This window comes from Bos grunniens, chromosome 11 (genome assembly GCF_055505025.1).
Source record: "Bos grunniens cultivar Pamir isolate PY7600 chromosome 11, Bosgru_T2T1.0, whole genome shotgun sequence".
Taxonomy (NCBI): Eukaryota; Metazoa; Chordata; class Mammalia; order Artiodactyla; family Bovidae; genus Bos; species Bos grunniens.
The window spans coordinates 4,674,336-4,697,939 of NC_141175.1; the positions used below are offsets into that span (position 1 = coordinate 4,674,336).

The 23,604-nt window shown below is 50.7% G+C and overlaps 1 protein-coding gene across 14 annotated transcripts in view; it reads left to right on the forward strand.

The window, feature by feature from the left end:
• Nucleotides 1-9,796, forward strand: part of LOC147362360 (ral guanine nucleotide dissociation stimulator) — a 49,996-nt gene extending 40,200 nt beyond the window's left edge. For all 14 annotated transcript variants that reach the window (XM_086324357.1, XM_086324364.1, XM_086324362.1 and 11 more), the window contains exons 7-18: nucleotides 375-590; nucleotides 803-906; nucleotides 1,353-1,437; nucleotides 2,632-2,700; nucleotides 3,108-3,194; nucleotides 3,653-3,685; nucleotides 4,022-4,143; nucleotides 4,331-4,426; nucleotides 4,686-4,887; nucleotides 5,029-5,271; nucleotides 6,698-6,812; nucleotides 8,763-9,796. In XM_086324357.1, coding sequence (XP_086180483.1) covers nucleotides 375-590; nucleotides 803-906; nucleotides 1,353-1,437; nucleotides 2,632-2,700; nucleotides 3,108-3,194; nucleotides 3,653-3,685; nucleotides 4,022-4,143; nucleotides 4,331-4,426; nucleotides 4,686-4,887; nucleotides 5,029-5,271; nucleotides 6,698-6,812; nucleotides 8,763-8,938 — 1,548 coding nt within the window. In that variant the 3' untranslated portion in view covers nucleotides 8,939-9,796. The remainder of the gene's footprint in view (nucleotides 1-374; nucleotides 591-802; nucleotides 907-1,352; nucleotides 1,438-2,631; nucleotides 2,701-3,107; nucleotides 3,195-3,652; nucleotides 3,686-4,021; nucleotides 4,144-4,330; nucleotides 4,427-4,685; nucleotides 4,888-5,028; nucleotides 5,272-6,697; nucleotides 6,813-8,762) is intronic.
• The last annotated feature ends 13,808 nt before the right edge of the window (nucleotides 9,797-23,604 follow it).

The window sequence follows — 23,604 nt, forward strand, 5'->3', positions numbered from 1 at the left end:
AAGGCTGTGGTTGCAGCGCCCAGGTGAAGGTGCGTCTGCACACGGACAGGCCTGAACCGTGGCCTGGGGCTAAGATGCCGCTGGTCTGGGCAGGCATGAGCCTCTTCTGGTGCCGCAAGTCAGGATGGGCTGGTGGCAAGGCCCAGCTAGTTCTCTCCTGCCAGTTTCATCCTGGGTCGTTGACGTGCTGGGCGCCCACAGTGAGCAAGGAACAAAAGCCTGAGACTTCACCCCGCAAGCCAGCTCCCCCCACCCCCTGCACCACTTCCCCAGCTTCCTGAGCTCCAGCTCTGACCAGGGACCTTGGGGAGGTTGGGGCGGGGGGGTACCTGGGGTGCGGCAGAGCCGGGTGACCCTCCCCCTGCCGCCTCCAGGAGCTGTTCAAGAAAGTGGTCCCCTACCACTGCCTGGGCTCCATCTGGTCCCAGCGGGACAAGAAGGGCAAGGAGCACCTGGCCCCCACCGTGCGTGCCACCGTCGCCCAGTTCAACAGCGTGGCCAACTGCGTCATCACCACCTGCCTCGGGGACCGGAGCGTGTCAGCCCGCCACAGGGCCAGGGTGGTGGAGCACTGGATCGAGGTGGCCAGGGTATGTACACCCTCCAGGGCCCGGGGACCCACCCCTTTTCAGCCCAGGATTGAGTTCAGACCTTCCCCCTGGAGGGGGTGCGTTACTCACGGGGCCCCAGGAGCGCCTCCCAGGGCGTCAGTCTCTTCCGGGAGGGAGCTCCCCACCGAGAGAGACCAAAGTTGGAGCAGGCAAGCTGGGTCCCCCTCATGGCCTGTCCCCTTGCCCTCCAGGAGTGCCGGGTCCTCAAGAACTTCTCCTCCCTCTACGCCATCCTCTCTGCCCTGCAGAGCAACTCCATCCACCGGCTGAAGAAGACGTGGGAAGAGGTCTCCAGGTGGGCAGCCCTCTCCCCACAGGGGCTCCGAGGGCCCTCCGGCGGGTTTGGGGGCTGGCCCCCAGTGAGCCTGGGACTTGCCAGAACGTGCGGCCTCTGTGGGCGGGGTCCCCCAGGGCCCACTGGCCTTAGGCCTGCGGTTCTGCCTCTGGACTCGGTTTCCTTCTCTGCCGGGTACTGGATTGAGCCTCACTGGAGGTTTCTCTGTGTTTACCTCACAGCCACACAATTCTGTCCACTTAATATCAACATAGCACCCCATGGTCTAACGGCCATGGGGGGCCCGGGTGAGCCACAAGAGCCCCTCCCCAGGCCAAGGAGCCCTTAGCGCCCAGTGGAACCCTGTTTGAAAACCATTGCAGGCACAGGGAATCTCTGGGTCCTTAAATATTTTGCCCCCGCGCCACCCCCAACACACACACCATTCCCCACTTTCTCTCCTCCAGGGACAGCCTCCGCGTCTTTCAGAAGCTGTCGGAGATTTTCTCGGACGAGAACAACTACTCCCTAAGCAGAGAGCTGCTCATCAAGGTAGAGGAGGGGGCATGGGCTGGGGTGGGGGGGCTGACATTCCCATTGGAAATTTCTGGGAAAACTCCTCCTGGGATCTGTTTGGTCCACGGGCCGGTGGCGGGACGGGGGCACTTTGGGGACAGGAGGCCCTGGTACAGGGAGGGGGTGGGGCAGGGCTGCTGCAGAGCTCTGGGGGGTGAGGGGCGAGATCAGAGTCCCCTGGGTCCGTGCTGGTTCCCCCCACCCCCAGGCACTCAGCTGCCCCCTCCAGGGGTAGTTGGGATCCAGGCTGCGGGTTTCTTCCCTACCCAGCCCAGCCTGTCCCCAGGAAGCCAGGCTCTGCCGCTCCTCTGTCTACCCTGTCCCTGGAGGGCCGAGCCCTCTGCCCACCCAGGGACCCTACTGCAGGGGCTCCCAGCCCAGGGTCCCAGTGAGCTGGCCCGGGAGGTGGGCCTAGGGGCTGGGAGCGTGCAGCTGCCTGGGGCCTCACGCTGCCCAGGGCAGACCCTGCCAGTGCATCCCGGGGACACTTTTTGGATTCTCATCATGGGGCCTCTCTCGGCCATGACAAATACTCCAGATGGCTGGGGACAAGTGCAGGGGGTCTCCGCATTCACCAGGGCCCCTCCACAGAAGCTTCCACAGCAAAGGGGAAGCAGAGCGGCAGCCCCAGCTCCCCCTGTCAGAGGTGGCACCCAGGAGACCCCTCTGGAGCGGGCGAGGGCAGAGTTCTGTGCAGCAGATGTCCAGAGGGGCTCCAGGCGGCTGTGGAGCCTTTGGCACGGTGGACACCCCGCCTGAGCCAGGTGCCCCGAGTCCCTGTCCCTCTCGCCAAGGCCTGCCTGAGCTCTGAGCCAGGACCTGGTCCCTGGAGGGCGGCAGCGGGGGGTGGGTGTGTGGCAGAATTCCTGCTCTCCTCTTTGAGTCCTTCCGAGATGAGGGAGATGGGGGTGGGCAGCACAGGTGATGGAGGTGTGACCCAAGTCCTGGGAGACCCCGCAGGGGGCTGTAGTCCTCTTTCCAGGTGAGGAGACAGGCTCAGGGAGGTTCCCACCCCCATGAGGGCTGGGTCAGGGTGCAGTTCTAGAAGTCGGGTGTGCTGGGGTGGCTGGAGCATTTGCACCAGTGGCCAAGGCCGAGGTCGGTCTGCTGGTGACGTGAGAAGGGGGAATGGGGCAGGAGGCCTCACCGACGCTGTCCTTGGCCCTGCAGGAGGGGACCTCCAAGTTTGCCACCCTGGAGATGAACCCCAAGCGAGCCCAGAGGCGCCCGAAAGAGGCGGTGAGTTTGCTTGAGGCTGGGAGCGGCGGGGGAAGCCCCTTGAGCCCCGCTCCTGGGACTGCGTTGCTGGACATGCCCGTTAGCTAGACCCGCTCCGGGCCCTGGTGGTGTCCTGACCAGCTGGTGTCCCAGGGACTGTGGCCGCCAGAACAGGGACCTGGAAGAGCTGGGCTCGGTGGGGTTTGGTGGTGGGGTTGGGGGTCAGGGGCCAGGGACCGTGTGATCCAGGGGATTTGCCAAATACCAGCCTTGAGGGCGACTAGAGGCACTTTGGGGTCTGTGGACCCTGGTGGGGCTGGGGGAAGATGGCTAATGGCGCCTAGGGTGCCCCAGGCGGGGGCCTGGGTGGGGCTGGGGGAGCGGGGCCTTGGGCCTCACTCATCAGGCCCCCCGCCCCCGTGTCACAGGGTGTCATCCAGGGCACCGTTCCCTACCTGGGCACATTCCTCACGGACCTGGTGATGCTGGACACTGCCATGAAGGACTATCTGTATGTGAGTGTGCCCAGGGGCTGGGCTGGGCTGGCTGGGGGTCCCTGGCCCTGCACTCTCAGCAGAGGGCGTGCCTCGTCTCACGAGAGCCGCCGCCCCTGTGTCTAGGAGACACCTGCCTGTATTAGCAACGGGTGACCAGAGCTTGGTGCCAGTGGGTGGGGCTCAGGGCTGCAAGGGGAGCAGGCTACAGCCCCTCCCTCAGGCAGTGGCTGTGGGTGGAGAGAGGCTGGGCCCTCAAGTGGGGCACAGGGTAGCCGAGCCCTCCTGCCCAGGGCCTCATTCTCTCCAGCTGTCCCCAGACCCAGAGCCTCGGGCCACCGCCCTGATCCCACCCAGGTCCAGCTGTGTGCTACGCTGCCCCCTAGTGTTTGTTCTGGGTAGCGCAGCCTGAGCGGGAGCGAGGGGGTGATCTGGGCAAGGAGACCCTTTCTGATGGAAGCTGGCTGTCTGCTTTGCAGGGGAGACTGATCAACTTCGAGAAGAGGAGGAAGGTGAGCGGCCGCAACATCACGGGAAAGGGGCAGGTGTTGCGGGGGAAGGGAGGTCAGAGTGCCACCTGATTAGAAACCTGGCTCCACTGTCTGCCTTCCTGTTACATTTGGGAGGAGAGTTGGATACAGAAACGGTGGGGGAGCTTCTCCCACCGGAGGGTGGGACAGGAAGTCGAGTCAAGAACAGCTTCGGGGAGGGAGGTTGCTGTTTAACCCCGGCTCTGAGGACAAGGTGGGAAGAGGGGACCCAGAGGCTGTCCCAGGCCCGGCCCCCCACCCCACCCCACCCCACCCCGCCCCAGCCGTCAGCATCCCATCCTCCCCTCTGGCCCTCAGGAATTCGAAGTGATCGCCCAGATCAAGCTGCTCCAGTCAGCCTGCAACAATTACAGCATCACGCCCGAAGAGCACTTCGGGGCCTGGTTCCGGGCCATGGAGAGGCTCAGCGAGGCTGAGAGGTGAGTGCGGGCAGGGGCTCGCAGGGTGTGGAGGCACCCCTGAGAGGCAGTGGGCTGGGGTCCTGGTCAGCCTCGGGCTCTGCCACTGGTGACGGCTGGGGCGCTGGACTCCGTCTGGTGGACAGGCTCAGGGTCAGAGCCCCGAGTGTGGCTTCTGGTAGGCTCATGGCCCTGCTCTGTCCTGAAGCTACACATTGTCGTGCGAGCTGGAGCCCCCCTCCGAGTCGGCCAGCAACACCCTCAAGGTCAAGAAGAACACGGCCATCGTCAAGCGCTGGAGCGAGTGAGTGCCCAGGTGGTGGGGGAAGGCTCCCTCGGGGTGAGGGAAGCTTCAAGGGGAGATCCAGACACTGGGATCGCAGCTTCTCCACTTACAGCCCTGGGATGGGCCATCTGCCTCACTTCTCTCAGCCTCAGTTTTTGCGTCTGTGAAGTGGGTTGATGCTAAATGATCTGTTGGAGGCTGGAGCCCATGGGGTAATTGCCTGAGCACCCGGCACAGAGGCTAGGGGACAGGACAGTAAGCTAGCCGTTCTGTGCAGCCGCCAGGCCCCCAGCGCAGAGCTCAGTACCAGCGGCAGCTGCCACTCCAAGTCCTGTGACCAACTCAGGTACGGCCCCTACCTCAGCAGCGGAGACATTGCTGACGCACTCAGCGTCCACTCGGCCGGCTCCTCTAGCTCCGACGTGGAGGAGATCAACATGAGCTTCGTCCCAGAGTCCCCCGACGGCCAGGAGAAGAAGGTGACCACCGCCCCCTCCACTTCCCCAACAGCCCTTCCCAGCCCTTGGTTCCCTGGGCCAAGGTCCCCCGCTCCATGCTAGAAGCCCCTCCCGTGCTGGACGCTGGCCCGGGGCACCTGCTGACCGTGCCGTTGCCCACAGTTCTGGGAGTCAGCCTCCCAGTCGTCCCCGGAGACCTCCGGCATCAGCTCGGCCTCCAGCAGCACGTCCTCCTCCTCGGCCTCCACCACGCCCGTGGCCAGCACGCGCACCCACAAGCGCTCCGTGTCCGGGGTCTGCAGCTATGGCTCCTCGCTGCCCCTCTACAACCAGCAGGTCGGCGACTCCTGCATCATCCGGGTGAGCCTGGACGTGGACAACGGCAATATGTACAAGAGCATCCTGGTAAGCCAGGGGGCCGCCCCGGGCGCACAGACCCGTACTGACCGCCGTGGCCATCCCTGCCCCCTCCTGGAGCTGGCCTCCCAGTGGGCTGGTGAGCCGGGGGCCGCCCCGGGCGCGCACACCCGTACTGACCGCCGTGGCCATCCCTGCCCCCTCCTGGAGCCGGCCTCCCAGTGGGCTGGTGAGCCAGGGGCCGCCCCAGGCGCGCAGACCCGTACTGACCGCCGTGGTCATCCCTGCCCCCTCCTGGAGCTGGCCTCCCAGTGGGCTGGTGAGCCGGGGGCCGCCCCGGGCGCGCACACCCGTACTGACCCCAGTGGTCATCCCTGCCCCCTTCTGGAGCTGACCTCCCAGTAGCGTGGGGAGGACGGAGGGCCAACCAGATGCAGGACTGAAGAGGCCAGTGCTGATGACCGATGCTGAGTGGTGCTGGGGGCGGTGGACCAGGGGTTTCAGCAGCCGCGGGGCAGGGCCTCCCTGATAAAGGGTCTGAGTTGGGGAGGCGCTTGTGCCTGGGGCTTGGGGGAACCAGCAGGAGGCCCTGGGTGAAGGAACTGGTGGGGGACAAGTCCGGGGGTCAGGGGAGTGTCAGGGGCCTGGACCTGGGGGGAGGGAGGTGGGAGCCCCTGTAAGCTGGAGCAGAGGAGGACCACCAGGGACCCCCCCATCTCCCTGGGGGATGGGCAGGGAGGCCGGTTAGGAGGCTGCTGGGGCTGCACCAGGCTGGTGGCTGGCGGTCTCAGACACCGGATATAATTTGAAGTTCTGACATCTAGCCAGCGGGAGTCGCCCACAAACTCTGTGTGTGCTGGGGGGCAATCACTGGGGGGACTCTTCTCATTCTCCAGAACTCAGGCTGCTGATGAGCCATTTGCACACCCCCCCCCCCCACCACAACCCTCCTACCCATCCCCACCGGGTCAGGTGCCCCTTTATAACACCGTCACCTGTGACCTGTGTCCAAGGCCTGCCTATGATCTGGCCCTCGGGATCAAAGCAGCAGGGGTCCACGCTGTGCTCCATTACAGCCTGTAGGCCACGCAGGCCTGGCATGGAGGCGGCCACCGGGCATCCAGCCAGCTCCTCCTCTCCCCTCCAGGGCGGGACCAGATGCTGTCTGTACCCAGACCACATGGATCCATTGACCTGGGTGGGTGGGGTTGAGGGGAGCAGCCCCCCAGGGGCAGGCAGTTTCTAGGTGGTGTGGCAGGAGGGGGCAGGCTTGCAGGAAATGGGGGGCAAGAGCGATTGGGAAAGACCCCTCGTCATTGCACGGAAGCTTTCCCAGGGGAGCAGGAGAGGCTGGTGTGACCCTCACGGACCCAGCACCCGGCCAGAGGCTGTGAGCCGTGCCCACTGCGCTGCGACAGCTCTGAGGGCCCAGCCCAGACCCCTGCCCTGACGGCCCGGCCCCTGCTCTGTCCAGGTGACCAGCCAAGACAAGGCTCCGGCTGTAATCCGCAAGGCCATGGACAAACACAACCTGGATGAGGACGAGCCCGAAGACTACGAGCTGGTGCAGGTTATTTCGGATGATCGAAGTAAGTCAGGGCTGGCTGGGCGGGCGTTGGAGCGGGGGGGAAGTAGGGGGGTCACCATGCCCCAGGCCTGCCACCCCAGAAGGTCCCACCGGAGTCAAAGTGGGTTTTGTCCAGACACTGACCTGCCCAGCGTCTCCCTATGGCCCCTGCTGGCCACTGAGCCCTGTCTCATGCCCTTCCCTGGTCATGTACAGTCAGTGGGAGACCCCGATCAGCACTGGCATTGTTGAGGAAGGGAGAGAAAAGGCTTTTCTCCTGGGGCAGGCAGCCACATGGCTGAGCCCACAGGCTGTCCGAAGAGGCACTTTCTGGCTGAGATGGAAAGTGTGTCCTTCAGAGAGAACCGTGCTGGCCAGGACCAGAGCCTCGACTCTGAAAGTCCATGCACACGTGACCTTGTGTGAGCCTGTCCTGGCCACTGTAACTATACCACCGTGGTGGCTTCTGAGGCCCGGGTCAGGGTGCCAGCGTGGTCAGGTTCTGGTGAAGGCCCTCTTCTGGGTTCCTGGTGTCCCCACACAGTGGAAGGGGGTAGGGAGCTCTCTGGGATCCCTTTTATAAGAGCAAACATCCCCTTCATGGGGCTCCACCCTCATGACCTCATGGCCTCCCAAAGGCCCCACCTTCCAATCCCATCACCTTGGAAGTTGGAATTTTGGGGAATTTAGAGAGAACACAAGTTAGAATTCGTAGCAGATACTGAACACAGAGACTACAGGGAAACAGCTTGGTATTCTAGAAAGGGGAAACGGGGAAAGATCGGGAACAAGCACAGACTTGGAGCCAGGCAGCGTCGGCTTGGAGACCTCAGGCAACTGACTAGAGTCCTTTGTGGCTGTTTTCCCATCCCGAGATAAGATAGGAGATATGATAGGTGGTGAGCTAATCCACGTGTATGTGGATTGTATGCTCACACATGCACGTGTACAATCAACACACCAGAGCTGCAAATGCCGTCACTCTTCCCATCTTTCCCATGAGCTGATCGCCCACGCACAGCCATTACCCAGTTAGCAGTGACCCCTACAGTCCCTAGAAAGCATTAGTAGTCGTTCAGTCGTGTCTGACCCTTTGCGACCCTGTGGACCGTAGCCCGCCAGGCTCCTCTGTCCGTGGAATTCTCCAGGCAAGAATGCTGGAGTGGGTAGCCTTTCCCTTCTCCAGGGGATCTTCCTGACCGAGGGATCTGGGTCTCCTGCGTTGCAGGTGGATTCTTTACCATCTCAGCCACAGTCCCTGGAAGTTATTTTCTAAATCCTCTCTCACCTTCTTGCACCATTTTAGGTGAGGTGAACAGGGTGGGTGGGACTCGCCCATCTTACAGAAAAGGAAGACTGAGGCCTAGCCAGGTTAAGGACCAGAGTAAGAGCCACACCATGGAGCCCGGAACACACATTCCAGCCCAGCTGTGGGGAATAGCCGGCTTAAGGCAGAGGAGAGGGTGGGAAGCAGAGCCAAGAGCAGCTGCCTGCTGAGATCCTGGCACCCAGGGGGCGTGGAGGCCTCCCTGAAACGCTGCGCTGGGCCAGAGGCAAACCCTGCCCTTCACAGAAACCCAGAGCCCTTGTCCTAAGTTGGGTGGGTTTCAGGGGAGGTGGTCTGGGTTCTGGAAAACTTACTCCACCTGGAGAATCCTGTTCATTGGAGGCAGCAGGGGACAGGACAGGGCAACCCTTTGCCAACTGCAGGCCGAGGTGGGGCTTTCTAGAGTCAGAGCCTGTTTTTAAACAAGAGTCGTTGGTTTCCATTGGTGCCTCAGTAAAGCGTCCCAGGCAGGTGTCACTACGAGGGGTCCTGGGTGGCCCTGGAGTTGTACTGGGCGCCTCGTGTCTTGGATCAGGCCTGCCCTCGGGCAGGGGTAATCAGAGCCCCTGACTGGGGCTCTCAAGTGGTGCGGTGTGCTGTGGGGTTCCCGTAAGCCCAGCTGACCCTCTGCCCCTTCCTGACCAGAGCTGAAGATCCCTGACAACGCCAACGTGTTCTACGCCATGAACTCTACCGCCAACTATGACTTTGTCCTAAAGAAACGGACCTTCACCAAGGGGACAAAGGTCAGACATGGAGCCAGCTCGACCCTCCCCCGCATGAAGCAGAAGGGACTCAAGATTGCCAAGGGCATCTTCTAACCGGTCCTTAGCTGCCAGCCACAGAGCCGCCCTTTCCAGGGTCTGTCTAGCCAGGCGACTCAGCACTTACAGACTTTGGTGAGCCAGGCCAGGCGGACACCTCTGCCCGACCCGCCCAGCCCAGGCCACCCCCAGACTCCAGTCTCACTGCAGACCTCCCCCGCGGCCGGGATTGACGCCTCTGCCGACAGGCTGACCTGGCCTCCCGTGGACCACCTGCTGCCTTAGGTGCCTTCTGCTGTCTGGAACCGGAAGACTAGCTGAACCTTTGCCAAGGAGCGCGGCCAGTGGGCACAGAGCCCTGCCTGCCGCCGGGCCCGGCCCCCCCACACACCGCCCGCACACCCTCCCAGGTGTGGACCACTGCCACCCGTGCCCGTGGGCACCCCCAGGGCACCCACTGCTCCACCGGGTCTCACCACTGCAGTTCTCTCCTCCCACCACTCTGGCCTTGTCTCAGGCTGCACCAAAGATTCCATCATCAGGGCAACCAAAGGCGAGGGGAGTCTCACCCACTGCCCACTCCAGCCCTCCGCCGGGAGAGAGGAGAAAGAGAGAGAGACCGCCTTCACGGCCCAGACTCTAACTGGTGGGTGAGGATGGTCTCGGCTGAGTCCCACCGATGTCGGATCTCCTGACCCTGCAAGCGCTGTTCACTGCCGCATCCTGGGCTTAGCGAGACCACGCGAGACGGGGGTTAGTGGGAAAAGGAGGGGTTGGGGGGGAGGGGAGGGGGACTGAATATTTGTATAAACAGTGAAAAAAAAATGTTTACCAGTTGGGGAGGGGCAATATTTATTTGTTGTAAATAGCAGATGCTAGACTTGAATCTTATATTAAAATCCTGTTTCTACTATAGCCTGAGAGTTGTGGTAAATTTGTTCTTTTCAGGGCCCGTGCTCATTTAAACAAGACACAGACTCTCACGTTCTGTGTTCAGGTAGAAAATCTGCCAGGGTTATTGGTTTATTTTGGGCAGGAAAAGCAAGAAGGGCCGGCCAGCCTTCTCAGGCTCTCTTTAGGAAATGGAGACATTCACCTTTCACAGACCGTATAGTCACTTCAATATCATTAAACTGGGCCACACGCTGAGACAGCTCCTCAGAACCCCTGGTATTTGACTTTGGAAGGGCTTTCACATGGCATAGTGACAACCTTTCACAGACCGTATAGTCACTTCAATATCATTAAACTGGGCCACACGCTGAGACAGCTCCTCAGAACCCCTGGTATTTGACTTTGGAAGGGCTTTCACATGGCATAGTGACAACCTATGAACTTCCAGTGTTTTCAAAAATAATACTTTGACGGCTCGGAAGGTGAAGAATCTGCCTGCCGTGCAGGAACCACAGGAGATGCAGGTTCGATCCCTGGGTTGGGAAGATCCCCGGGCGTAGGAAATGACAACCCACTCCAGTATTCTTCCCTGAAAAAATCCTATGGACAGAGGAACCCGGAGGGCCGCAGTCCACAGGGTTGCAAAGAGTCAGACGCAGCTGAGCACGACAGAAAGTGATGGAGTGAGGGGCAGTCTCTCCACGGAAACAACGATTAAGCTGGGGGAAAAGCTATCAGAATCAATTGTTTTGCGGCTCAGGAATGTTATCAGACACCACACCTAGGAGAGTGCTTGAAGGAAGGTGATGCTGCTGAACCTCAGCTGTTACGGAACTCTGCGCCGGGTCACACACTGACCCCCTGAGACGGGGGGCAGAAGATGCAGTGGCTGCACACAAGGAACACAGGTCTCGCAAAACCAGTTGGGGAAAGTGACCGCAGAAATGGAAAACAGCAGCCCTCAGGCAACACATGTAGATCCTGAGGAGGGGGAGGGTCTGATTTCCAGAGCTGCCGTGTTACAATGCTCAACCTCCGGTTCTCAACAGATCACAGACCATATCAAGAAACTGAAAATAGGGCTTGTTCACAGGAAAAACGGCATTTGACAGAAACTATACCTGAGGAGGCTCAGATATGAAAATAATCACAGACATTAAGTGAACTGTGTTAAATACGCTCAGCTGAAAGAAACCGTGACAGGAAACTGAAGGAAATCAGGAGGACAATGTAAGAACATGTAGGGATTTAGTGAAAAGGTAGAAATGACAGGGACGTCCCTGGTGGTCCTGTGGATCAGAGTCCACCTGCCAGTGCAGGGGACACGGGTTTGGTCCCTGACCCGGGGAGATCCCACGTGCTGGGAGCAACCTGGTTCATGTGCCGCAACTACTGAGGCCACGCTCTGGAGCCCACGGGTCGCAACCACAGGGCCTGTGTGCCGAAACCACCGCGCCCCTGTGCTGCAGCCGCTGCCACCCACGCGCCTAGAGTCTGTGCTCAGCGACGGGCGCAGCCAAAGAGCCCCGCAGCGGACAGGAGCCCCCGCTCGCCGTGGGTAGCCCGAGCCCCGCAGCGGACAGGAGCCCCAGCTCGCCACAACTAGAGAAAAGCCCAAGCAAGCGATGAAGGCCCAGCCCAGCCAAAAATTAAATACATAAAATTTTAAGAAAAGGTAGAAATTCCAAAAAGAAATCAGATGGAGATTCTGGAGCTTAAAAGTACACTAACTGAAGTGAAAAGCTCACTGGAGGGGTTCACTGGCAGATTTGAGCCCGCAGAAGAAAGAATCCATGAACTTGAAGTTAACAACTCGTTGACCAGAGAAGTACTAAATTATTTTTTGTTACCTGAACATTATTGACCGGAGACATTTCAGTATGCACTTATATGACAAATCGCTGGCCACAGGTGTTCATTTCAGCAAAAATCCCCTGGTCAGTAAAGTGTTACAGCAATTGAAGTTATTCTGTCTGAGGAGCAGAAAGGAGAAAGAAGGAAGAAAATTGAACCACCATCGATTGTAACAACATATGCATATGAGAGTCCCAGAATAAAAGATTATTTGAAGAAATAATGGCTGAAAACATCTCAGATTTAATGAAAGATGTAAATCTACGTATTAAGAAGCTCAGTGAACTCCAAGCAAGATAAACTCAGCCACACAAAACATGTCACAACAGTTGTTGAAAGACAAAGAGGAGATCTTGAAAGCAGCGAGAAAGAAAACAGTCCTGTGGAAGGGCTGTCCCCAGTAAGATTAACAGCTGATTTTTTTTTCATCAGAAACAGTGGCAACCAGGTGGCAGTGAAATTGTTGGGGTCCTTTAATGAACCTGGCTGTCTGGAGTCAACAATAAGAAAGTGGAAGAGAGAGAGAAAGACACAGGGACCCAAGCTCTGATGGAGCAAAGGTATTTTATTAGCAGAAATGCAGGCTTATATATCTTCAGTAAGATGATTACTCAGCTATTACACAGGATGAAATTTTATCAATAGCCACAATATGGATAGTCTAATACATACAAGGTCACTGACGCTGAAAAGAGTCATTGAAGGGAGTTACTGAAAGGAATCCAAGTAGATACTGTTTCTCATGATCTCAGTCCTGGGAGCTGCGTGCAGCTCTACTCATTCTTGGAATAGGAACTGATAAGGAACAGAGAATTTATGAGAAACAGCACATAGGAATCCTCCTGTTAAACATTCCCTGACAATTCCCCCTTATTTATGTATAATATTTGTAAAAAGGGTTCTGACCATTTGAGTTTGTTTTGTTTTAACAATTTTTGCATGAAGGCAACGGTAAACGACAAATATAATTGTCAAGACAATCACCAAAATTACAGTTCCAGACCTGATGCTGGTGAGTAATGTTTTGAAACCATCCGTGTGGGTCTAGCCCAGATAATTGATCAGCTAGTTGTTCAGCTAAAGTTTCCAAATTAGTGGAAGAGGGCAGATGTTTAGAAAAGGTTTCAAAGGTTTCCTTTTGTAATAATTGTACATTCAGAGAGGCATTATCATGTATGTTTTGTAAATGAAATTTGATTTGTTCCCAGTTGTAGGCACTATTATTGAACAGGAGTAACACAAAATTGAGTAGAATTCCAGTCCCATTTTAGCATCACCTGTTTTTGTACATCTATTAATTGATCTCCAACCCATCTGATGGCTGTTTTTAGTCCCTGTATTTCATCTTGAATGTCCTCCTCTATCTGAGCCTGAGTGGCCCACATAGTATGAGCATCTTGAGTCGAATTTTGGATCAAATTTTGTGTCTGAATTGAGGTTTGTAAAGCAACGCCAGTGACGGCAGCAGTGGGGCAAATAGCTATTAATCCCCAAATGCCAAGAATCAGCCATCCGATGAATCGTTTAGATCGCTGGAGCAGTTTAGTAAGTAACCGGCAAGCAAGTCCAGCCATGGGGCCTTCTTCCCAGGGCTGCTGGAGATTTATTGGTAACCAAAGACTACGTCGAGATCAAAGAATCAAAAGGGATTCATTTCTTAAGGAAACAGAAGAGTTAAGTATATAATTTGCAATTTATACAAGTTACAGAACGTAAAGTCTTATTGAATTGTTAACTTCCTATAGCTAGAACAAAAGGAAGTGGAACATAGGCTTGTATAAAATATGATAGATTATAGCGAAAGAAATAATTACTATGACTACGATTGGTCCCTGTGAAATGTCCAGTCCAAGTCCCAAGTTCTTCGGTGCTTGCAGCAAGTTTCTAGATGTCCCATTGTTCAGGCCCAATCTGTTTATCGAGGACAATTGGAAGATGACAGGGGGCCATTGCACCGTCAAGCCACCCAAGAAGTCCTCTGTCATGGTAATGCTCCACTGTAGTGGTAGTAACCCTCTATGCTATCTGAGGAGCATAATCATACACAGTGCTGTTAATATCATCTGAGCAGTTAGATAACCACATACCATGGGGTCCCCAGTAGACAATTGTATGATTAGCCACAAACATTAATTTTCCTGATTTGGCCTGACATTTGTCCCAACAAACAGGAGTATATTTAAAGTTCTCATTAGTAAACCCTTTGCATAGTGTTCTTTGTTCTTTCCCTAATTCTTTCCCTAAAGTTTCAGTAGTATAAACACAGTTCACAGACAAAGAAAGGGCAGTAAATAATCCAAGCAATGTGTGGAAGTTCCTTCTTAGAGGCAGGACAAAAGCCCATGTTTGTCGACTAACATTAATACATAATTTTGTTGGGCCCATGTGTAAAGGAAGGATTTCATAGCCTAGAGAAATGTTAATGAGCCTGCCTTCTTCCTCAGGATGAGAGGGCCCCTCCAAGCTCCAAGGAGGGGGCATACGTGTTGAGTCATTAGTGGATACGATTGGGCCTATATCTGTCCATTCTATAACCTACAATAAAAGGGTGGGGTAGGTATGTAAGCCCAGTAAGTGTGATCAATCAAGTCAGCCTGCGCGGGGGAAGCAAAAGCAAGCAAAGCAAGCATAGCGACAAAAATATTTCCAGGATTCCGAGGCATTGCCTGTCGAGAAATCAGATTTTCAGCTCGATTAGTAAGGGTTTTTATCTGTCCCCAAGTAGGGAGATCATGAGGTCGATGATGTCGAGTGCGGCGTTTTTTTGGAAATTTTTAAAGCTGCCATGGCTTGTACTGGAATTTCTTCCTCTTGGGGTTTTTGTTGTTTCGTCTCTAGTTTGAATGCTGGGGGCTCCCTTAGGTCGAATCTTCGGAAGAGGAAGCCACGTGAGTTCGTTGGATCCATCTGGAGAAATGCAAGCATACCCCTTTCCCTGTAAGAATAGTCTCCTAGATTTCCATTGATCAGTTAACCCGCCTTGATACCAAATGGGCAGAGGAAGGGAGGTGTCCTTCAGTGTCTTGAAATGTTTTTCTGCTTTTGTCAAAATATCTCCTTGCAGTAAGTTTAAAAAATTTTAAAACAAATAAAGCTATGTGAACAATAGTTATAGGCTTAAAAAATATATTGCGTTGGAATCTAGTAACGTCTGCTCTGGATAAGGAAGGTAAATGTGTTTCTGTGTATTCCCCCTTATTTAATTTTTTATTTGTAGTTTCAATGTGTAATGTGTTTGTTTAATTATGTCTTGTGTTTGTGGATTATAAGGAATGTCTGTAATCTGTTTAATAGAGAATGAATGTAAAAATTGTTTGAACTGCTCAGAAATATAGGCAGGGCCATTGTCTGTTTTTATAGAATTAGGTGTTCTCATTATGGCAAAGTAAGCTAACAGGTGGGTTATAACATGTCGTGTAGTTTCACCTCGGAGAGGTGTGGCCCCTATAAAAGAAGAATTTGTATCGATTGAGACATGTAAGAAGGAAGAGGAAGGAAGTTCAGGACAATGAGTTATATCCACTTGCCATAAAATTCTCTTTCATTTGTTATAAACCTTTCTTATATTTTTGTATTTATCATTTAATTTGTTATACTTTATACCTTTTTATTAAAAATATACATCTTATTTTTCTTTAGCAACCATGAAGTGTCTTGTATATTAGCATTTTATAGATTGGTGAATATATTTATTATATATATTTATTTTAATAAATACATATTTATATATAAGTATATATTATATATTTATTAATAGTCTAAAATCTCTGTAAGAAAAACTTTCTATAAAAGGAAGTTAATGTTCAGTAATTAATGTTTTAAAATCTTATTTTATTTGGAAATGACCTAGCTATTTAATAAACTTTTATTATTTAGTTTAGTACAATTCTAGAGATTTAAGTTACCCCAATCCTAAGAGATTATTTTAGATTATAATAATAGATTATTTTATTTAAAATGTAATTATTTTTAATAGAGTTTATCTAAAAGTTTTCATATCATTTATATATTTATATATATATATAAAAATTTACCCTTTTGTTGACAAATTTAGTTTACCTTAAACCTAGGCATAATAAAAGTATTACATAATGTTGTTGACTTAAGACATGTCTTAATTAGATTAGTAAACAATTACATTTAAATTATATTTAAATAAACATTTAATATTGAATTTTTTTCAGTTCATGTGAACCTGAATTTAAATAGAGCTCATTAATTTCATATTATTCAAAAACAAAGACAGACATTTAGACATAGATAAATCTAGATAGACAGGCATCATTTTCCGTTTGAAATTTAAAATATCTTTTTGCCTTTTTTTTTTTTTTTTGAGTTCCACCAATTTGTTTATGGCTGAAGTCCCAGACAGAGTGGGCTGTGTACCCCAAGGACATGATAAGAGTTAACTTTAGGTTTTTTTCTTAGACCTGTTTTTGTTTCCCAGGCAGAATTGGCACTCCAAAAAAGTATTTTAACAAGTTAACCTTTTCCTAACTGCATGTGTAAGAAGAATCATTTTTCAATTTCAAAAAAGATTTTATTTTAATCAGTTTTCTCTGGAGTCTAAAGAATATCATGTGGAGAAGGCAATGGCAACCCACTCCAGTACTCTTGCCTGGAAAATCCCATGGATGGAGGAGCCTGGTAGGCTGCAGTCCAAGGGGTCACAAAGAGTCGGACACTTACTGAGCGACTTCACTAATAAAAAAAAAATAATAAAGAATATCATGGCCATTCAGTGTCAAAAATATCATTTCTCCTATTTGTAGTTACAGTATATTATTAATGATATATGCATGAGGAAATTGCTATCACATTGGATGTAAAGCCTTGGCTACAAAATTTTGACAAATAGTAGGACTGTTAAGCATACCTTGAGGTAATATAGTCTATTGAAATCTTTTATAAGGCCTGATATGATTAGGAAAAGGAAGAGAGAGAGTGAATCTCTCCCGGTCTAAAGGGTGTTCAGTTCAGTTCAGTCGCTCAGTCATGTCTGACTCTTTGCGACCCCATGAATCGCAGCACGCCAGGCCTCCCTGTCCATCACCAACTCCTGGAGTTTACTCAGACTCACGTCCATCGAGTCTGTGATGCCATCCAGCCATCTCATCCTCTGTCGTCCCCTTCTCCTCCTGCCCCCAATCCCTCCCAGCATCAGGGTCTTTTCCAATGAGTCAACTCATCGCATGAGGTGGCCAAAGTATTGGAGTTTCAGCTTTAGCATCAGTCCTTCCAATGAACACGCAGGACTGATCTTTAGAATGGACTGGTTGGATCTCCTTGCAGTCCAAGGGACTCTCAAGAGTCTTCTCCAACACCACAGTTCAAAAGCATCAATTCTTCGGCATTCAGCTTTCTTCACAGTCCAACTCTCACATCCATACATGACCACTGGAAAAACCATAGCCTTGGCTAGACAGACCTTTGTTGGCAAAGTAATGTCTCTGCTTTTGAATATGCTATCTAGGTTGGTCATAACTTTCCTTCCAAGGAGTAAGCGTCTTTTAATTTCACAGCTAAAGGGTGTAAAGGTATATTTAAAAAGCCACGTTGTAAATCAGTAATAATAATGCGCCGATTTTGAGGAACAGCAGTAGGCGATGGGATCCCTGGTTGTAATCACCCATAGGTTTCATAGATGCATTAACTTTTCTAAGGTCTGTTAAGAGATGCCATTTGTTAGATTTCTTTTTTATAACAAAAATAGGAGAGTTCCAAGGAGAGAAAGATTCCTCAATATGTTTTAATTCTAATTGTGTGTCTGTAAGTTCTTTAGTAGCCTGTTATTTTTCTTTCATAAGGGGCCATTGCTCTGTCTAAATAGGCTGGTCATTCTTTCAAGTTATTTTAATAATTGCTTTGTGGTGAGCAGTGGCCCCTAGGAAGAATGTGGAATGTATATCTGAGTTTGCCATTGCGTAAGTAAGTCCTTTCCTATTAAATTACGGGTGCATCTGTCACTTATAATGTTGCAGGCTGCCCTTGTGGTCCTTCATATGGGTAGATTTGAACATTTGGATAAATTTCTTGTACTTTGGTTTGAGAAATTTCTGCAATTTGGCAAGAGATTTTTTGTATAGGCCAGGATTGGGGCCATAAGTGTTTGGAAATAATAGTAATATTAGATCCAGTGTCGAGGAAACCAGAAAATCTTTTACCATTAATTTTGATATTTATATTTGGTCAGGCATATTCAGATACCAATGATGTCCATAAGGATTGTTTTTGATCTGTACTGCTGAATCTGCCTGTCCGTACATCATTAGAGGAGTTAATAGAAATGTAAGGCAAAAGAAGTAATTGAGCGATTCTGTCCCCCTTTCTGAATTGCCATAGAATCTGAGATGACATCATGATTTGAATTTTTCCTTTATAATCTGAATTAATTACTTCAGGGTAAACAGCAGTTTCTTTAGAAGTCAAATTAGATTGCATGAGTAAAAGACCAATGGTTTGTGGGGGCAGGGCCCCAAAAGTCTGGTAGGTATTCTAGAAGGGACTGCTTGAAGGTAAAGGGAAAGATCATTTAGGGCTGGTATATACTAGCGGCACTGCCACTGCCGGATGCTGAGGGTTTGAGGGAAGAGAGAGAATTTGCCCCTGGTTTTTGTTGAAGGGGACCTGGGGGCTCCCCTGCTTGGAGTTTTCTGGAATAGGTTTTCCTTCAATATCAAATTTAGGTTTACAATCTTTGGCCCAATGCATTCCTCTACGGCAGCGAGGGCAGATTCTTGGAGGTTTTTTATTAGCCTTCTTAAATGGTTTTTATCTGCACATGTAAAGCATCCTTCATTTTTCCCTTTCTAAAGGCAGTAGCCATCGTCTCAGCTAGCAGTTGCATCTTTTGAGTTTCTGACCCTAGATTGCGACAAGCCTTCAAATAATCAATAATAGTCCCAGTCTCATGAATTGGAGCTCTTTGACATTCCTGATTTGCATTCTCATAAGCAAGTAATTTCTCTAGCTGTTTTTTGGCTTCTTCTCCGACTACAATACGGGAAATAGCAGTTTCCAATCTAGCTAAAAAATCAGCATAACTTTCATTAGGTCCTTGTAATATTTCAGTGTAGCTACCTGTGGGCTCTCCTTGAGGAGTCATTCGATCCCAAGCTTCAAGGGCCACCGTTTTAATTGTTGGTATAATAAGGGAGGGCACTGTATTTGAGCTTCTATGGTATCGAATTGTCTGGAGCCAGTTAACATTTCAAAAGTAATTTGGTTTGGGGAGTGCCAGCTCGAGCATTCCTATTAGCATGATCCCTGGCTATATCATGAAACCACATTATTCATTGAAGATACTCTCCTGGTTTAAGGACAGCTTTTATTAAAGTTCGCCAATCATTGGGAATAAAGTTTCCGATAGAAGATGCCACAACATTTAGAAGCTCTTTAGTAAAAGGCGGATGTGGGCTATACATAATTATAGCCCTTTTCATTTGTTGCATGTAAAAAAGATTAATACCATCATATTGAGGTATTATGGGTCCTTGAGCATCAGGATTTCTTAAAACTGGAAAGGCAGAGAAACCATCGGCTTCAGAGATTTGTGATTGCAAAGCCAGTGATTCAGAGAGCCTCTGTCATGGAGGAGAGTGAGTAAGTGCTGATTTTTTTGCAAATGTGAGTCTGTGTTAAGGACTTATTATTATCTAAAAAAGTATTGCCGGTTTTGGTGTCAAAAGGTGTCTCAGGAGAGTCGTTATCAGAACTGTTAGGTTCTAGCAAAGGAGAGCTCTTTGGAGTTGCGCCTGTTGGCAGAGGAGGAGCATTTGGAGTAGCCGGGGTAGGATTAGTGAGAAAATTTCGAAATATTTTATGTTGTTTTAATTGGGCCTTTTGTAAAGTTTTATCATTTAAATTATGTTCATGTAAAATGTGTTCTATCTGTTGTTGAATATTGGGAGGGTTAGAATTTACCTTGAAATGGCAGAATTACAGCTTTAATGAGAGCCCATAGGTGCCAGAAATCAAATGGAATATTTTTTCCCTGTTTGGTGGCTCGTTCAACATTTTCTTTGACCTGGTGCCAAATTTCTAAATCAAAACTGACCACTGTTTGAAAACAAGCCTCTATTCATTGGCACGAAACCAGAAGTCCCTGAGCTTTAAACAAATGGTGAGGTGAAGTAGAGAAATGACGGGGCTTTGCAGCTGTTTGACCCGTGTCTTAGTACTTACCGACCTCAGTAGGTCCCTGAGTCACTCCGTCCGAAATGCCACGTATGCCAGAGTCCCTGTTTCTGGGTGCCACTTGTTGGGGTCCTTTAATGGACCGGAACCTGGCGATCCGGAGTTGACAATAAGAACGTGAAAGAGAGAGAGAGAGAAAGAAAGACACGGGGACCCAAGCTCTGATGGAGCAAAGGTATTTTATTAGCAGAAATGCAGGCTTATATATCTTTAGTAGGATGATTACTCAGCTATTACACAGGATGAAATTTTATCAATAGCCACAATATGGATAGTCTAATACATGCTGAAAAGAGTCATTGAAGGGGGTTACTGAAAGGAATCCAAGTAGATACCGTTTCTCATGATCTCAGTCCTGGGAGCTGCGTGCAGCTCTACTCATTCTTGGAATAGGAACTGATAAGGAACAGAGAATTTGTGAGAAACAGCACATAGGAATCCTCCTGTTAAACATTCCCTGACATAACATATTTCAAATGCTGAAAGAAAAAGAATTCTATATCCAGTAAACTATTCTTTAAGGATGAAAGGAAATAAAAATGTTGCCAGATAAAGTTAAGGGAGTCTGTTATGAATAGTCGTGCCTACAAGAAATTCTGAAGGGAGCCCTTTAGGCCAAATGAAAAAGCCCTAGACGGTAACTCAAAGCCATGTGAAAAAGTAAAGAACGCTAGGAGAAGTAACGAATTGGTAATTCCAAAGGCCTTTATTGTTGCAGTTTTGTTTGTACCTTTTTTCCCTGTGTGACTTAAAATGCAAATTCAGGGACTTTCCTGGCGGTCCAGTGGTTAAGACTCCACGTTCCCAGTGTAGGGGGTCCAGGTTCAATCCCTGGTCAGGGAATTAGCTCCCACACGTCTCAAGGGAAGATCAAAGATTCTGAGGGCTGCAGCCAAGACCTGGCACAGCCAAAGAAACAAATATTTTTTAAAAAAAGAAAGAAAATGCCTTGAGACAAATGAAAACAAGAGCAAAGCATCACAAAACTTACAGGATACAGAAAAAGTAGTGCAAAGAGGGAATTTTACAGCTTTCCACACCTACATTAAAAAATAAGTCTTCAAATCAGTAACCTGACTATACATGTAAAGAATTAGAAAAAGAGCAAACTAAACTCCAAGCCAACTGAAGGAAGAAAACGATGAAATGACAGTGGAGAGAAACAAAGCAGAGCTTAGGAAAATAGAGAAAAGTCAACAAAACCAAACCTTGATTCTTTGGGGAAAAAATTGACAACATCGGCATTCAAATTACTAAAATCTGAAATGGAAGTGGGAACATCGTCACTGACCTTACAGAAATAAGGATTATAAGAGAACACTGGGGCTTGCCCGGCAGTCCACTGGTTAAGAATCTGCCTGCCCATGCAGGGGACATAGGTTTGATCCTCGGTCCAGGAAGATCCCACATGCCGCGGGGCACCTTAAGTTTTTGTGCTCCACAACTGCTGAGCCTGCGCTCCAGAGCCCACGTGCTGTGACTGCTGAAGCCAGGTGTGCCTAGAGCCTGTGTTCTGCAACGAGAGGACACCACAGTGAACCCACGCACCACAGCTGGAGAGTAGCCCCTGCCGTCTGCAACTAGAGAGAGCCCATGTGCAGCAACAGAAGACCCAGCCCAGCCAAAAATAATAAACAAATTTTCAAAGAAGAAAGACTTGAAAAAAGAATACCACGCACAATTGTATGCCAACAATATGCATGGTAATAGTATTCAGCGTAAAAAGGAGTGGAGTTCTGATTCATGCTACAACACGGATGGGCCTTGAAAACACAGGTTCCACTTGTAAGAAACATCTGGAATAAGCAAATTGATTGGAACAGAAACGAGGACAGATTACCAAGGGTGGGGGCGGAGGGAAGATGGGGAGTTAATGCTTAATGAGTATAAAGTTTCTGTTTGGGGTGATGGTTGCTCAACAGTGTGAGTGGAATTAATGGCACTGAATCATCCTTTAAAAAATAAAATATTGATTTAATATCTAATTAATATTTCAATACATGTTTATAAAAGTAACATTTTATGTTATATATATCCCAATTAAAAATTTAGAAAACTTCCTTGAAAGCTGCTTTTCTACAGCTTTTGAGGAAGACGGAACATTTTCTGCTTATCTCATTGGAGTTTCTTTTGACCACCAGTCTACCACTTGTAGATGGTTATAGATGGTTGGATGGCATCACGGACTGGACATGAGTTTGGGCAAGCTCTGGGAGATGGTGAAGGACAGGGGAGCTTGGCATGCTGCAGTCCATGGGCTGCAAAGAGTCGGACGAGACTTAGTGACGGAACCACCACAAGGGAAACCACTTGTAGGTTTCAAGGTCAAAGTCTGGAATTCCATCAGCACTAATGGGGAGAAATTGTAAACAGATTAAAAAGTGAGAGGAAGCAGGCCAGGGGGGCGATTATCAGCCAGGGACTATGGACAGGGGGAGATCTGCATTCACCCAACTCTGGGGCCCCATGATTGACCCTTGACCTCCTGGAATCCCTGTCTCTCACCTCAGAATTCCTTTTCCTGCTCATTTCATATCTGTGGCAAGTATTTGTGACGCAGCTGTTAAAGCCACAGCTGGGCCTCATTCCTTAAGCGTTTCGGCTCCTTGTGAGCTGGGATTTCCAGCAACTCTAGGGTTTCTGCAACTTTTAAAAAAATTTTATTTTTAATTGAAGGACAGTTGCTTTACAATATTGCTTTGATTTCTGCCATGCATCACCATGAAGTAGCCGTAGGTGTGCGTATGTCCTCTGCAACTCTTTACACGATTGTTTTCACCTAGGATCTCGCTAGGAGGTCACGTGCCTCTCTATGTCAGGCACTTGGGGCCACTCATCCAGGCTGTCATCTGACAAATCCCGGGTGAGCGCTGGTTCTCCAGGATAAGGGGGCTCATTCCTGCCAGTGAAGGACCCCTACGCTGCCCTTCTCTGGCTGAGACAGAGTCAGAGATCGTGTAGTTCAGAGGTCCACCGTCTCGCACAGTCACCAGTTTACAAATGCAGTCGTGTTGGTACCAACTTTATCCTGAAGGGCAGCTGGACTGGAGCCCTTCGAGCTGCACCCCTCGGATGGCTGCATTCTTTGTCCAGGTCTATGTTGTGGGTATGTCATGGGGAGATGGGAGGCTTGACCCTTTTCTGTGGGAAAGGCTGAAAGATGTGTAGGGGGCAAGGGATGCTCCCAAGACTGCCAACCCACAGGCACGCTCGGGAATAGCCTTGCCCATGAATATCGAAACACCACGTCTCATCAGGGTGGTGAACAGACTCTGGCCAGAGCTCCCCCGCATGTCCCCTCCAGGCTTCACCCTAATAGGAGCTAAAGGGTCATCTCTTGGCCCAGCAGGGAGACTTCAGGACCCTGGACTGGCCTCTAGCCTGCACCTCGGTAGGTATTTTCTGCTTCATGGCCTGGAGAAAGCCTGGAAAGGCAAGAGCCGGACGAATCACAAGGCGTCCCCACGGCCGCAGGGGTGTCACCCAGACACACGGCCAGGCTCGCTTCTGCCTCGCTGTGTCTGTGCAGCGTGGGGACTGGGCACACATCCTGATGCAGCCCAGCCCTCCCGGGACGTGATTTCCTGCATGACAGGCACAGCTGAGCTGTCCCCCAGCGCGGGAGGGAAGTGCCATGTCGCAGGATAGTCCAGGCCCCGAGGAGGCTCCTGAGAACAGACCCCGCAGGTACAAACACTTCGTTTGTGGCAGAGGGCAGGTAGATGGCATCCTTGGCTCCATTGGCCGAGAGCAGGGACGGGCCCCAGGAGAGCCCGCGC